The sequence below is a fragment of the Vespa velutina genome, chromosome 24, assembly GCF_912470025.1.
Source record: "Vespa velutina chromosome 24, iVesVel2.1, whole genome shotgun sequence".
Taxonomy (NCBI): domain Eukaryota; kingdom Metazoa; phylum Arthropoda; class Insecta; order Hymenoptera; family Vespidae; genus Vespa; species Vespa velutina.
Genome location: NC_062211.1, coordinates 2,648,666 through 2,662,409, shown reverse-complemented (window position 1 = coordinate 2,662,409; position 13,744 = coordinate 2,648,666). Strand labels below are relative to the sequence as shown.

The following is a 13,744-nucleotide window of genomic DNA, read 5'->3' as shown; positions in this document are numbered from 1 at the left end:
GAAACGTTTTAATCGTATTAATATATTGACTTTATTATAGTTATTATTTCTCGAAAAATGGTGAAGGAATAATTTCGAAAAATGTATGTATGCATATAATAACTTATCAAACGTTCTTGTTATCAATATTTTTAATTATTATATAACACATTAATCTATATGACTAAATCCAATTTAAAATATTATTTATGCTATTTCACGATATAAATTGGTAAACATTTAGATATTAAAAAGATCCTTTCTGTAACGTTAAAATGTCATATAAATTCACGTCAATTGTCTTTTAATAGTTAATTTTATAATTAATAGCAATTAGAGATAACTAAAATAAATATTATTAATTAAAAATATTATTTATGCCGTTATCGAGCATAAATTGTGAACATTTATATATTTAGAATATTCTATAGTCTTTCTAGAACAAGATAATGTAATAAAAGTTCATGAAAAATGTCTAATTATGAAAAAAAAATCATTTTCAATACACTCGATATACGGATTAACATTGTTAGTATATCTATATATAAGAGGGTCACTAATCGATCGCCATATTGTCGCAAAAATTCCGATTTCTTAACAGGAGCACATGAGAATGAAGAAGTTTACTTCTTTGTCCTATCAGCTGATCGTATGTATAGAATTGAAAAGGTGTGACAAGTGGCTTAAGTGTCGACATCTAGCGGAACACATCTGAATTAAATTCTCGAAAAATGAATATTTTTAATACCACTGGCGCCATCTCGCGCGTCCGTTTTGTATTTTCATTTTCAAAAAAATAATATCATTGAATTGTATCCATTATGACAAGAAATTATGAATGAATTGTATTTATTCGACGACCTCCACTATTGTCATGTGTTCCTATTAAAAAATCGGAATTTTTGCGACAATATTATGATCAAAAGCTTAATGACTCTTACGTATATCGTATATACAGATATACTAACAATGTTAATGCATACGCTTAACAAATGAAAAAAAATGATTTTCTTTTATTATTAAGAAGTACTTTTCATGAACTTTTATGACATCATTTTGCTCTACTAAGACAACAGAATATTTTAAAGATCTATCGTATCTAAGAATTTTTTAATTAACTTAATATAAAATTCTATTATGTTTAATCTATTTATTTAATTTTATTATTAATTTATATTATTGAAGTATAAATAGCAATATAAAATATAAGTATTTCAATGTTTAGTTAAAATTAGATCGAAAAGATTTCGTAGAAGTCTTAAAATATGCAGCCATTCGCACGATAGTACTTGCGTCGCATGATTTACAATTAGATATCAATATATAGCTAAGTACTATCGACCCAGGTCACACCACGTGGAGGTTGCTGCATCTGGTGACCCACGGACTGACATTAATTCTACTTTAAAATACACGTTCCGCGATATCAATCTGTGATATCTTTCTGCTTAGGAAGTTTTTCAGGCTTCTTAATTAATTAAGAGATGTATTAGATCCCATTTACAGATAATTCCATCGTCCGACATTATTCCACGATTTGTATTTCGATCGTGTATTTGTAGCGATTGCATGTAAATGAAAAATTATCAAAAGTATTTATTAATTTATAAGATTTCACGTTTAGCAAGAGATAGAGAGAGAGAGAACATCGATGTGTACACGTCGGAGTACGAAGGGATACTAACTCCGTATCAAAGTTAATCAATAGACTGTTTATGTTTACATTACAAAAGGCCATCTCCATGATGTTATGAAAATTTGTATGTATTGAAAATCTTATATTAAAATTATTTTAATTTTCTCATACGGCTATGCGTTCTTTTTATTATTTAATCGTATTTAGTATTATTCTATTGTACTTCGTGTATATTAAAGAATGTTTAAATAATTGAAAATTAAAAGATTTAGTAAATTTAGTTCAATATCCATTAATAAATAACTAATTATATAAGCGTATTAGAGTCAGTTCACCATTGAGGAGGATCTTTACTTTGATATCGATCTTCGATCTAACTTCGATATCATCCTATAGGGGATGCAGGGAGCAAGGACTTCAATTAAACTAATTAATTTTATTCTTATAAAATCAAATTTTATATTAAATTCATAATCACGAAATGTAGAGGTTATGGCATTTTTGAGAACCACTGAGGTTATTTATATGTTGAAAAGTATGAGATCTATTTTATCGACCGAGCCCAATGAATTTCTTCAAGTAGTTTGTGAAAAAAGGCGGGAACACCATGGCGGCGTTTTTCTACAGCCACCTAAACGTCGTTTAATTGTAAACTTTTAATATGTAGTTATTTTAATTAATCATGTGTATAATCAGATTTTATTAAAATTAATTTATTTATTTAATCTTATTTATTATTATTTATATGTGCTCGAAAACAAGTGTATTACATAAATATTTGTTAATTTGTGAGATATATTATACAATTTTTAAATTGAATTGTCATATGAAATGTTAATTTATTGTTGTTAGATTAATTTGAAATTAATTTTTCTTTTTTTTTTTTTTATCAATAAATATTCCAAGAACAAAACTAAGATTATAGTTAAGATAATATGATATCCACAGAAAATTCGTCTATACGTTCAAAAATAAGAACTAGAAGTAGCAATGTCTTGTCATATCAAAATGAAAGTGATTTAGGAAAATATTTTAAAGATAGTATATCATTATCAAAGAATCAAAGTAAATCACGTAGTAATTTATCAAATACTCATGATAATACAAAAAGGATACAAATGCGAAATGATTCGGATATTGGAAAATATTTTAAAGATAGTATTACATTATCTGAGAACAAATTTAATAATCAATGTAATAAAAATATGATATTAGAGTTTTCCGAATCGAATAAGAAGCATTCGGAAAATTATATAGAAATTGATAAATTAAATAAAGATAATATTAGTTCTGAAAGTGTAGAAGATGAAAATTGTCATCTGAAAAATATAAATTTTAATCAAAATAACAAATCAAAGCCATTATTATACGATGGAAATAATAGTAAACATCTAAAGGAGAATACAAAAGGAAATATAAGTAATAGTAGTGATATATCACATTGTAAAGATAAAACATCTACTATTATAAGTATTAATAATAATAGTAATTCAAGTATAGAAGTATCATCTCAGATTTGTACACAGGATCAATGTAAACTGGCATCTTGGGGTCTACCGCCAATTATTCTTCAGGTATAGATATATTTAATACATTTTTAATCATTTATCCATTTAATTACAAGCATATTTATAATAACATTTTTAAATTAAAGAAATATGAAGCCAAAGGAATATCACAAATGTTTCCATGGCAGGTGGAATGTTTATCCAATTGTAAAGTAATACAGGGGAGAAAAAATATTCTATATTCAGCTCCTACATCTGCTGGGAAAACTTTAGTAGCAGAGATTCTTCTTTTAAAAGCAGTATTAGAATATAAAAAGAAAGTTATTTTTGTTTTACCATTTGTTTCTGTTGTTAGAGAAAAAATGTATTATTTTAAGGTAAATATTTTTAAGAAAAAGTTTTAAAAGTAATAATAATAATGTATAATATAATGGAATTTTATTAGGATCTTTTATCCGAATGTGGAATTAAAGTAGAAGGATTTATGGGAGGTATAACTCCTCCTGGTGGATTTACAGCTACCGACATTGCCATAGCAACTATAGAAAAAGCAAATTCTATAATAAATCGTTTAATGGAGGAAGGAGATTTATCTACGTTGGGAGCAATTGTAATAGACGAATTACATTTGTTAGGTGATCCAAATCGTGGTTATCTCTTAGAGTTATTACTTACCAAATTAAAATATATGTCTTTGAGGTAATTATATAATATAAATTTATATATAATAACAAAATAATTATCTATACTTAAAATTTACAGAGAAACAAGTATTAATGTACAATTAATTGGTATGTCTGCTACGCTTCCAAATCTGACTTTGTTGGCTGAATGGTTAGATGCAGAATTGTATAAGACTGAATTTAGACCTATACCATTACAGGAACAATGTAAAGTAAGTAAGTTTTATATTTTTGCATATTAAATATATATAATGTGTATAAATAAAAAAAAATTTATTAATTATAGATTGGAAAAAGTATATATGATAATGAGATGAAACTTCATAGAAATTTAGTATCATTATCCGAGTTACCAATGGATACAGATAATATTTTACAATTATGTATGGAAACTATATCTGATGGTAATAGCATTTTAATATTTTGTCCAACAAAGAATTGGTGTGAAAAATTGACATATCAAATAGCAACAACATTTTGTAAATTAGGTAATTACTTGATATTTATGAATGAATAGATATGGAAAAAGAAAAAAAAAAAAAAACAATGACGAAATCAATATTTGTAGGACAAAAAGATACAACACTTGGCAATATATTAAAGGAACAATTAAATGGTACAGCTATTCTCGAAACTATAGAACAATTGAAACGTTGTCCATGTGGATTAGATAATACCTTAAAAAATATAATTTCATTTGGTGTTGCTTTTCATCATGCTGGTCTTACGATAGATGAACGTGATGTTATCGAAGGAGCTTTCAGGTATTGTATTATAGATTGAATTTTTATTATATATAATTTCAAAATCAATTTTTATTATAAAATAAATTTTGTTATCACAGATCAGGATCTCTGAGGGTTCTTGTAGCTACATCAACATTAAGTAGTGGAGTTAATTTGCCTGCAAGAAGAGTAATTATTAGATCTCCTATGTTTGGTGGTAAAGTATTAGATACTTTGACATATAAACAAATGATAGGAAGGGCAGGTCGAATGGGAAGAGATACAGCAGGTATTGAACAAAAAAAAAATATATATATATAAATATATGTAGATTACAAAGAGTAAGACAGGCATATGTTCGTGAATTTTTTTACAGGAGAGAGTATTTTAATATGTAAACCAAATGAACGGAAAGCTGCAGAATGTTTATTGTCTGCAACATTAAAACCAATAGAATCATGTCTGAAAGATTCAAATCCTTTAATCAGAACACTTTTAGAAGCTGTAGCTAGCGAAGTTGTATATACACAAGCTGATCTTGAACTATACATGAATTGCACTTTAGCAAGCATAAATAAAAAAGATATTATGATAAATTTATCCACTGAGGCAATTAAATATTTAACGGATAATGAATTTTTATTGTAAGAAAAAAAAAATCTGTTATAATATATTATCATATAATTAAGCTTCTCTTATATAATATTTATTTATAGATTGCAAACCACAGAACAAGAAGAAAGATGGGTAGCAACACCTTTAGGAAAAGCATGTCTTGCTGCATCCATCTCACCGATAGAAGGATTATTTTTATTTGAAGAATTACAAAGAGCTAGAAGATGTTTTGTCTTAGACACAGAACTGCATGTTGTTTATTTAGTAACTCCAGTGAATGGTGGAAGTCAAATTGGAACAATAGATTGGATGGTATTTATGGAATTATGGAAATCAATGTCAGAAAGTGAAAAAAGAGTTGGTCAACTTATTGGTGTAGAAGAACGTTTTCTAATGTCAGCTATCAGAGGAGTTGTGAAACCAGGCAAGCCAGTTAGTAAATACTTTGATTTATGTTAATTAAAAAAAATATAATTTCTCATTATGTATATTATTGTATTTTTAATAATTTGTAAATATTATTTATATTTTTAGTTGAGAATACATCAACGATTTTACACAGCATTAGCTTTACATGATCTAGTACGAGAGATTCCTTTGAACACAGTTTGTAACAAGTATAATTGTTGTCGTGGAGTACTACAAAGTTTACAACAAAGTGCTTCCACTTTTGCCGGTAACATTATATTGCATTTCATTAAATTTAATTTTATGCGCATATAATTAAATATTTTTTATCCTCATTAGGAATGGTTACACAATTTTGTAAACAACTTGGCTGGGATTGTATGGAGTTATTAATAGGACAATTTAAAACACGTCTACAATTTGGAGTATGTAGAGAATTATTAGATTTATTACGTATTTCCATGTTAAATGGATTACGAGCAAGGAGCCTTTATAAACAAGGAATTACAACTATAGCGGACTTAGCTGTTGCTAATATTCTTGATGTTGAACGAGCATTATATAAAGCACTTCCGTTTGAAAGGTATATATTAGATTATATGTACAATCTTCATGCAAAATTTTATCATGATTTATAATCATTATTATAACACAGTGAAAAGGAACATGATGGAGAACATGAATTAGAAGCTATTACAAGAAATAAAATGAGAACGGTATTCGTTACAGGAAAAGATGGGCTTACACCGCATGAAGCTGCTACTTTATTAGTCAAAGAAGCTAGAATATTAATTCAGGTTAATTAATATAGATATATAAAACTATTTACTTATTGCATAATAAAATATAAAATATTTTATTATGCAATAATTTTTTTCCACAGAATGAATTAGGTTTACAAAATATGTCATGGTCGCATAATAACTGTACAGTCACTGATACTACATGTAACAGTAATAATCAGTCTAATGTATCAAAAGATATTGTTTTGGAAAATGATAATATAAATGCGAATATAGATTATCTGAATGCATCAGAAAGGAAAATGAATGATGTGGATAAAAACGACAAGAATTTTTCTCACATTGATTCAACTGGAAATATTTCTATGAAAAATTCTATACCATTAGAGCATAATAACATTATGGAACAAAATAGTAACATCGATGCTACAAATGTCATTGATAAAAATCCTGAAAATAAATCAAGATATTCGAAAGATTTAAATGATACAACCATTCATTTTATTCAAAATAATATTCCTGAAGACAGTACTGAGCATAGACGTGACAGTGAGTCATCAATTACTCCAAAAATGTCCAGAAAAAGAATTCACGAAGAAAAGAATATTGATGATATTAATTTATTAAAATATTGTAAAAATAATAATATAAACGAATCTGAAATGAATATGAAATTTTCTGTTCCAAGAAGTCCTAGTTTATTCGACGAAAGTTTAAATCTTGACACACAAATGTACAATGTGCTTGAAGAGAATATTATTGATTCTTTACATTTTTCTTCATATATAAGTATTAATGCTGAAACAAAAAATGAAATAAATACTAAGAGTCAAAAGGAATTATTAAATCACGAGGTAGAAAATAATTTGCCAATGGTAAAATTAAATTCAAACGCGAATAATATATCGCAAAAAGTTTCTTCTCATGGTACAGAAGTAGAGGATAAACCCGTTATGATAACGTGGAATGATGATTCTTGGAACGAATCAAAACTTTTATTGAATAAAATAAATGAATTAGATACGGAAAATATAGAGGTAATAAATAACAGTATTAACAATATGAAAAATATAAAGAATGTATCACAAAATTGTGACATACAAATAAGTTCATTACAAGTTAATAATAAAAATGATATAGAATCTAAATCTTGTGATCGTCTTTCTGAACAAGATACCAATAAAATATCATCCAAATACAATTTACGAAAACTTTCTGATAAAGGACCTTTTATAATAAATAAAACTACATCAAATCTTAATAACAAAATATCATTAGATTCTAATAAATCAGATTTGGATGTCATAACATCTTCCCCAAAAGAAATGATAACTGTTCAAAAAAGATTGAAATTAAAGAAAACAACAAAAACACCTATGAAAGTCTATAAAGATAAATTATCGAAGTTAGAACCTTCTGTTGTTATAAACAAAAATAAAATAGAAATTAGCAATAGTAACATAAATAAGGATAAACCAAAATTAAGGCAATTATTAGAAAAAAACATTCTTCTCAATGCAAATTACAGTACAGACAGTATTATATCCAATTCAGATGAAGATACACCAATTAAAAAAGCAAAAATAATCAAAGGACCTAAAACAACTTTGCCTATTATTAAAACAAGCTCATTTCATGATAAGCAAATTCAATCAGACGTGCAAGTAAATTTATATGTTAACAAAGTAGAACATATCAATGAAAATATTGATTGGAATACATTAAATATTGTCAAAGTTGGAAGCGATAAAGCAACATTTAATTTATTTAAACGTGAAGTTATGAAGAATAAAAGTATTGCATTGGCTTTGCATTGTGAATCTTATGTAAATGAATCTAACAATATAGGAAATAAAATTGTTAGTTCCACTACTGAAGGAAAAAATAAATCTAGAAAAATTGAACAATTAATTAATGAGAATAAAAAAATTTGTGGTGCTGCTATTTCTTGGGAAAAGAATATTGCATATTATATTTCATTTTGTGAAATGAAAGGTATTAGGTGTTTTTTTATTTTACTTTTTTTTTTTTTTTTTTTTTTTTTTTTTAAAAAAAATTTGTTCTTATAATTACTTTACAATGATAATACAAAACTGATGTGTTTAATATTACAGATTTGAAGGTATCCATTAAAGAGCAAATAAATTTCTTTAAGGAATTACTTTCTAATACGTCATTGTATATAAGATGTTTTTCAACCAAGAAATTGTATAAAACATTATATCAATGTTTCCAAGTAGCAGCTACTTGTAGATTTCTAGATCCCTATACTGCTGACTGGTTATTACATGGCAGTATCTCTGAGAAAAAATGGAATGAAATGGTAAAATTTAATTTTAGAGAAAGAAGAGAGAAAAAGAAAATAATAATAAAAAAAAAAAAAAATGTTTAAAAACAAATCTGGAATAAAATATATTTAATTTATAAATAGGTGTTGGAATATTTTCCTTCAGGATCTTTTATAATAAAATACCTTGATACTGATACGAATGTAAGAAATAAATTACCATTCGAATTTAAAGCATCTGCTAAAGTTGTTCTCACATGGCATGTTATGGATACATTACTAAGCAAATTAGAAGAACTCTGTCCCGTATTAATTTATACATTTAAAGGTAAATCATTTTATTTTTAATTTTATAAAGATAAATAAATAATATATTTTTATTTTTATTATATTTATATCAGTGAAAAAGAAATGATAAAATGACTATGCTTTTAGAAATTGAAATGAGAACTATTACACTGCTAGCTCGTATGGAGTTAACAGGATTCGGTATACATTTAAAATCTTTACAAGAATTGTCTCGTGTGATAGAAGGCGAAATGTTTTCCTTAGAAGAACGAGCGTATTCTTTGGCAGGACGAAAATTTAATTTTTCTTCGTCCAAAGAAGTCAGTCAGGTTTGTATAAAAGTTTTATCATAATTTTATTACATATGTGATCTAATTTATAATAATATTATATTTTTTGACATAGGTTTTAGGACTATATAAAGGAAAGAAAAAAATTAGTACTAATAAAGCAGTTTTAGAACAATATAATAATCCAATCTCTAGTCTTGTTATTTCTTGGCGTAAACTTAATGCTACCCAAACCAAGGTAGATACATTATTCGCTTATTAAATATATTATTACATAAAATATTGTATATTTATTATGCATGATTGTAATTTGTTTTTCTTTTTTCCTTTTTATAGATTGTTCATCCAATATTATGCCTGGCTCAAAATAATCCAAGAATTCATGGAAATTCTGAAACTTCCACATTGACTGGAAGAATTACAATGCATGAACCGAACTTGCAAAATGTACCAAAAGATTTTAATTCAGAAAATAATAGTTTTGTAATAAGTGTTCGTATGGCATTTATACCATTTGAAGGGAATGTTCTATTATCCGCAGATTATTGTCAGCTTGAATTAAGAATATTAGCACACTTTTCTAAAGATCCAATACTTTGTAATATTTTATGTAAGGAAGGTGATATTTTTAAAAATATTGCAGCTGCATGGAATAATATATCAGAAGATAAGGTATAATAAATTTCTGTCATTTTCTTTGTTTTATCCATAGAAATTATTATCCACGATCGTCTAATATAATTTTATTGTATGTTCAGATTGATGACAATATGCGACAAAATACTAAACAATTATGCTATGGTATGATATATGGTATGGGTGTCAAGACATTAGCAGAAAATTTAAAAGTAACTGAAACAGAAGCTAAAACATTTTTAGAGTCTTTCATAAATGCATATCCAGGCGTACATAAATGGCTTAAAGATATTAATATAGAAGCACATAAAAATGGTTATATTACAACTCTTATGAAAAGACGTAGAATGCTTCCTGGTTTACAAAGTACTAATTTGTATGAAAAAGGTAAGAGCAATTCTGAAAAATATTAAATCTAAGAAAAATATTGTGGATAAATATCAAATATATTTTAGCACAAGCAGAAAGACAAGCAGTGAACACAAAAGTACAAGGTTCTGCAGCAGACATAGCAAAACAAGCTATGGTTAATATAGAAGATAGAATAAGAAACGAATTTCCAAATTCAGCAATTATCATACCAGAAACAAAATTTAAACAAAAATTAAGGAAACAGCGAAAAGATGACAGGCTAAGAGGTGCTTATTTAGTGCTACAACTTCATGATGAGTTGTTATATGAGGTAAGAACAATTAAACAAACATTATTAATTAAAGAAGAATTCTTTAGAAATTATTTTAATTAAAATTACTTGATTTAAGGTAAACATAATGGATCTGCAACAAGTTGCACTAATAGTTAAAGAATCAATGGAACAAGTATGTCAACTTGCAGTGCCATTACCGGTGAAAATAAAAGTTGGCCCTGCATGGGGTGACCTGAAGGAATATCATATTTAAATTATTAATAATTATCCAATGTGATAATTATAACTGCCATAATTATTAAGAAAACTAATGATAAATCATATTAATCTTTAATTTATTATTAATTTTTTATTTATTAAATTTTTAACTTATTTAAAATAATATAAAATATTATATGATATCGTGAATGTTAAATCATATTTACAGAATGAAGAATGTACCGATTATAAACTATTATAATATATACCTTGTGTCATATTAGAAAATCAATGGAAATGTAATTTCTATATTTTATGTATTTTTGATATATTAAAATATTAATCGAAATAAATCATATTTCATAATATTGTATTGTGCAAGCATATAAAAATATTTGAAAATGTAATCACTCATATTGTATCACAAGGTGGTGCTAATGATTGATGTAGCTTTGTTACAGCTGTTTGTACTATTTGTTGGAAAGTTTCGTCATCTTTACTGGTAACTTCTAAGTTTAATAAATCTATATGTGCCTTTTTACCATCAACAGTTACATATAATTTTTCTCCTTTAAAAATTTTCGGAACTGAATCTTCTCCGAACATTTCTTGTAACATTTCTATTAGACATTCTTTAAAATGCATTCTATCCATTTTTGTTGGTGCAGGTAACATTTTAGGAGGTTGTTCCATCATCTCAGCTTGCAATATTGCAGTTAAAACAGAGTCTGCATACATATCATTCACTGGTGTGGCAATCCATTCCATCATAACAATCTTTCCATCAATAGTCACATCAATATTTTTAAAAACCCTTAATTTTTTATCATCTATAACTTCTAAGTTGCCGGCTATTTGCGTTAGAAGATGTTTTAATACTGGTAACGAAGCTGAAAAGTAGACACTTTGCCGTTGTATAACTTGACTCATACTCATATCTGTGTATTTTGATAAATCACAAGGAGCTAACATATGATAATTAAAATTACGTTTAACCAAAACACCAGATAATTTTTGTCCTGGATTTGGTGTTTCCATGGCTAATGTGCCCATAACTTTAGCAGTTTTTTCTCCTCTGAAATATAACTCTACAGCAACTGTATTCCTAGGATTATGAATTTCCATTGTAGTATTTGGATCATCTTCATATTCTCGTTGTAAAGCAGCTTTTAATCTTCCCATTTCATTCTGTTCACCATGTACAAGCACTACATGCGGTGGTTTCAAAATACGTATAAATTCTGAAGTTTGTTGATAATCAGTGTGAGCTGAAAATGATATGTAATCGACTGACATTTTCAATGGCAATTTCTGTCCAGACATAGTTGTAATTTCTTCTGGTTCCGATAAAATAGTTTTTGCTAATGTACCCTCTACGCAGTAACCAGCTATTATAACACCATTCTTTGCATCGGTACACCAAGATTCGAATAATTCTCTTGATAAGCCACTTTGCATCATACCTGGAGATGCCATAACTACGCAAGGTCCAATATCTTCAAAATGATCGATACCTTTTAGATTTGAAATATGTTTGAATACAAATGGATTATTGATTGCTATCTGACGTCTAATTTTATCATTCATTGCATTCACGTATGTTTGATAAACAGCCATACATTTTTTTGCCAAAGAAGATGCATAATAAATTGGTATTTCATGTAATTCAGGATGTTGACTCCAATATTCATCCAAAATAAGAAGAAGTTCCTGTGCTCTTCCTAAAGCAAAAACTGGTATCAAACATCTACCACCTCGATTAACAATTTCATGAACTAAATTTGTAAATCTTCCTTCTCTGTCTTCTCTCTTCTCATGAATATGTGTTCCATACGTAGATTCTGTTATTAATACATCCGGATGGATATTTGGTATTTCAGCAGCCATTAAATGCCTATCCTCTTGACGACTAAAATCTCCAGTATATAAAATTTTAACACCAGCTATTTCTATCATAAACATAGCAGCACCTAACACGTGTCCAGCATTATATGCCCAAAACTTTATCCCAAAAACATCTTTTTCCTCATGAAAATTTATTGTTTCTATTTTATCCATACTAGTCTCTAAATCTGATTCTGTATATAGCATTTGTTCTGTTGCAATATTACTTACTTTAATATAATCAGATAAAAGCCAACGATAAATTGCTTTAGTTGCATGAGTCATGAAACAACGTCCTTTGAAACTTGTCTTCTGAAGAAACCACGGTAAGGCACCGCAATGATCCAAATGAAAATGTGAGATCAGTAACAAATCTATTTCATCAGCTTCTACTAAATCTACAAATGGTAAAGCATCCATACCAGATAATCCAGGATGTATACCACAGTCCAACATAATTTTTTTTCCTTTAAATTCCAACATTATACATGATCTTCCAACCTCTTGACCCGCACCAAGTGGTCGAATTGAAAGTAAATCACTTTCTTCTGCTGGTACTTGTGTTTCAGGTTTCCTTTTCGTAGTCATTTTTTTTTTCTTTGAATTAAACCACGAAACGTTTTAATATTTTTATAAATTATAAAAAAGAGTAAAATAATTATCTAAGATAATACAAACATTTTAGGTTAAGTGTAACGATACGCATCGTTAGAGTCTGATCAAAGAAATATGAAATCTTTACCGGCTACCCACGTGACATTTCAAGCGTTCGCGCCTGATTAATAACAAACTCCTAATGGCGGCAAATTTAAAATGTATCTGATCGTAGACAAATTGAACCGTATAAAATATACGTAATAAAACGTACCTTAATTTCTTTCCTTTCTCCATACAGATAGATTATTGTTAACTAATCAAATCTATTATCAATTTATATATATATATATAAATATATATATATATATATATATATATTTCTATCAATTTTACTCAAAATGTTAAATAATTTAAAAATAATAAACATAAGAGGTTAATGACGTCTAATTTACAAAATCTCCGCTGCGAACATTAATCTGATAATATTGTGACAATAAATGTGATTGTTTAGCATATAAAACTTATTAAATTAAATTGTTCAATTTCACTTTTAAACGAATTATTTCAAAATATGATCACTTGGCTTATTTTGTAAACAAAACTATATTACACAATCAATAT

General features: G+C 27.2%; 2 protein-coding genes across 5 annotated transcripts; one reads left to right on the top strand and one right to left on the bottom strand.

Annotated features, from left to right (window-relative positions):
* Positions 1–2,480: 2,480 nt before the first annotated feature.
* On the top strand, positions 2,481–11,190 carry LOC124956901 (DNA polymerase theta). Of its 2 annotated transcripts, none has more exons than XM_047513289.1 (21): positions 2,481–3,189; positions 3,270–3,500; positions 3,569–3,822; positions 3,886–4,018; positions 4,093–4,210; positions 4,324–4,570; positions 4,651–4,820; positions 4,908–5,175; positions 5,248–5,578; positions 5,681–5,822; positions 5,894–6,137; positions 6,210–6,351; positions 6,438–8,292; positions 8,412–8,620; positions 8,729–8,912; positions 9,020–9,201; positions 9,278–9,400; positions 9,499–9,834; positions 9,921–10,185; positions 10,254–10,480; positions 10,560–11,190. In XM_047513289.1, the coding sequence occupies exons 1-21, from the start codon at positions 2,551–2,553 to the stop codon at positions 10,695–10,697; spliced, it is 6,438 nt and encodes a 2,145-aa protein (XP_047369245.1). In that variant the 5' UTR covers positions 2,481–2,550; the 3' UTR covers positions 10,698–11,190. The 2 variants fall into 2 exon arrangements, with proteins under 2 accessions (XP_047369245.1, XP_047369244.1); XM_047513288.1 differs by having other exon boundaries at positions 4,093–4,294; positions 4,375–4,570.
* LOC124956902 (cleavage and polyadenylation specificity factor 73) lies at positions 9,323–13,293 on the bottom strand. 3 transcript variants are annotated; one of them, XM_047513290.1, is made up of 2 exons: positions 13,205–13,293; positions 9,323–13,123 (listed from the first exon to the last, which is right to left on the bottom strand). In XM_047513290.1, exon 2 carries the CDS (start codon positions 13,112–13,114, stop codon positions 11,054–11,056), a length of 2,061 nt encoding a protein of 686 aa, XP_047369246.1. In that variant the 5' UTR covers positions 13,115–13,123; positions 13,205–13,293; the 3' UTR covers positions 9,323–11,053. The 3 variants fall into 3 exon arrangements, with proteins under 3 accessions (XP_047369246.1, XP_047369247.1, XP_047369248.1); XM_047513291.1 differs by having other exon boundaries at positions 9,323–11,532; positions 11,632–13,266; XM_047513292.1 differs by lacking the exon at positions 13,205–13,293 and having other exon boundaries at positions 9,323–12,838; positions 12,949–13,089.
* Positions 13,294–13,744: the final 451 nt, after the last annotated feature.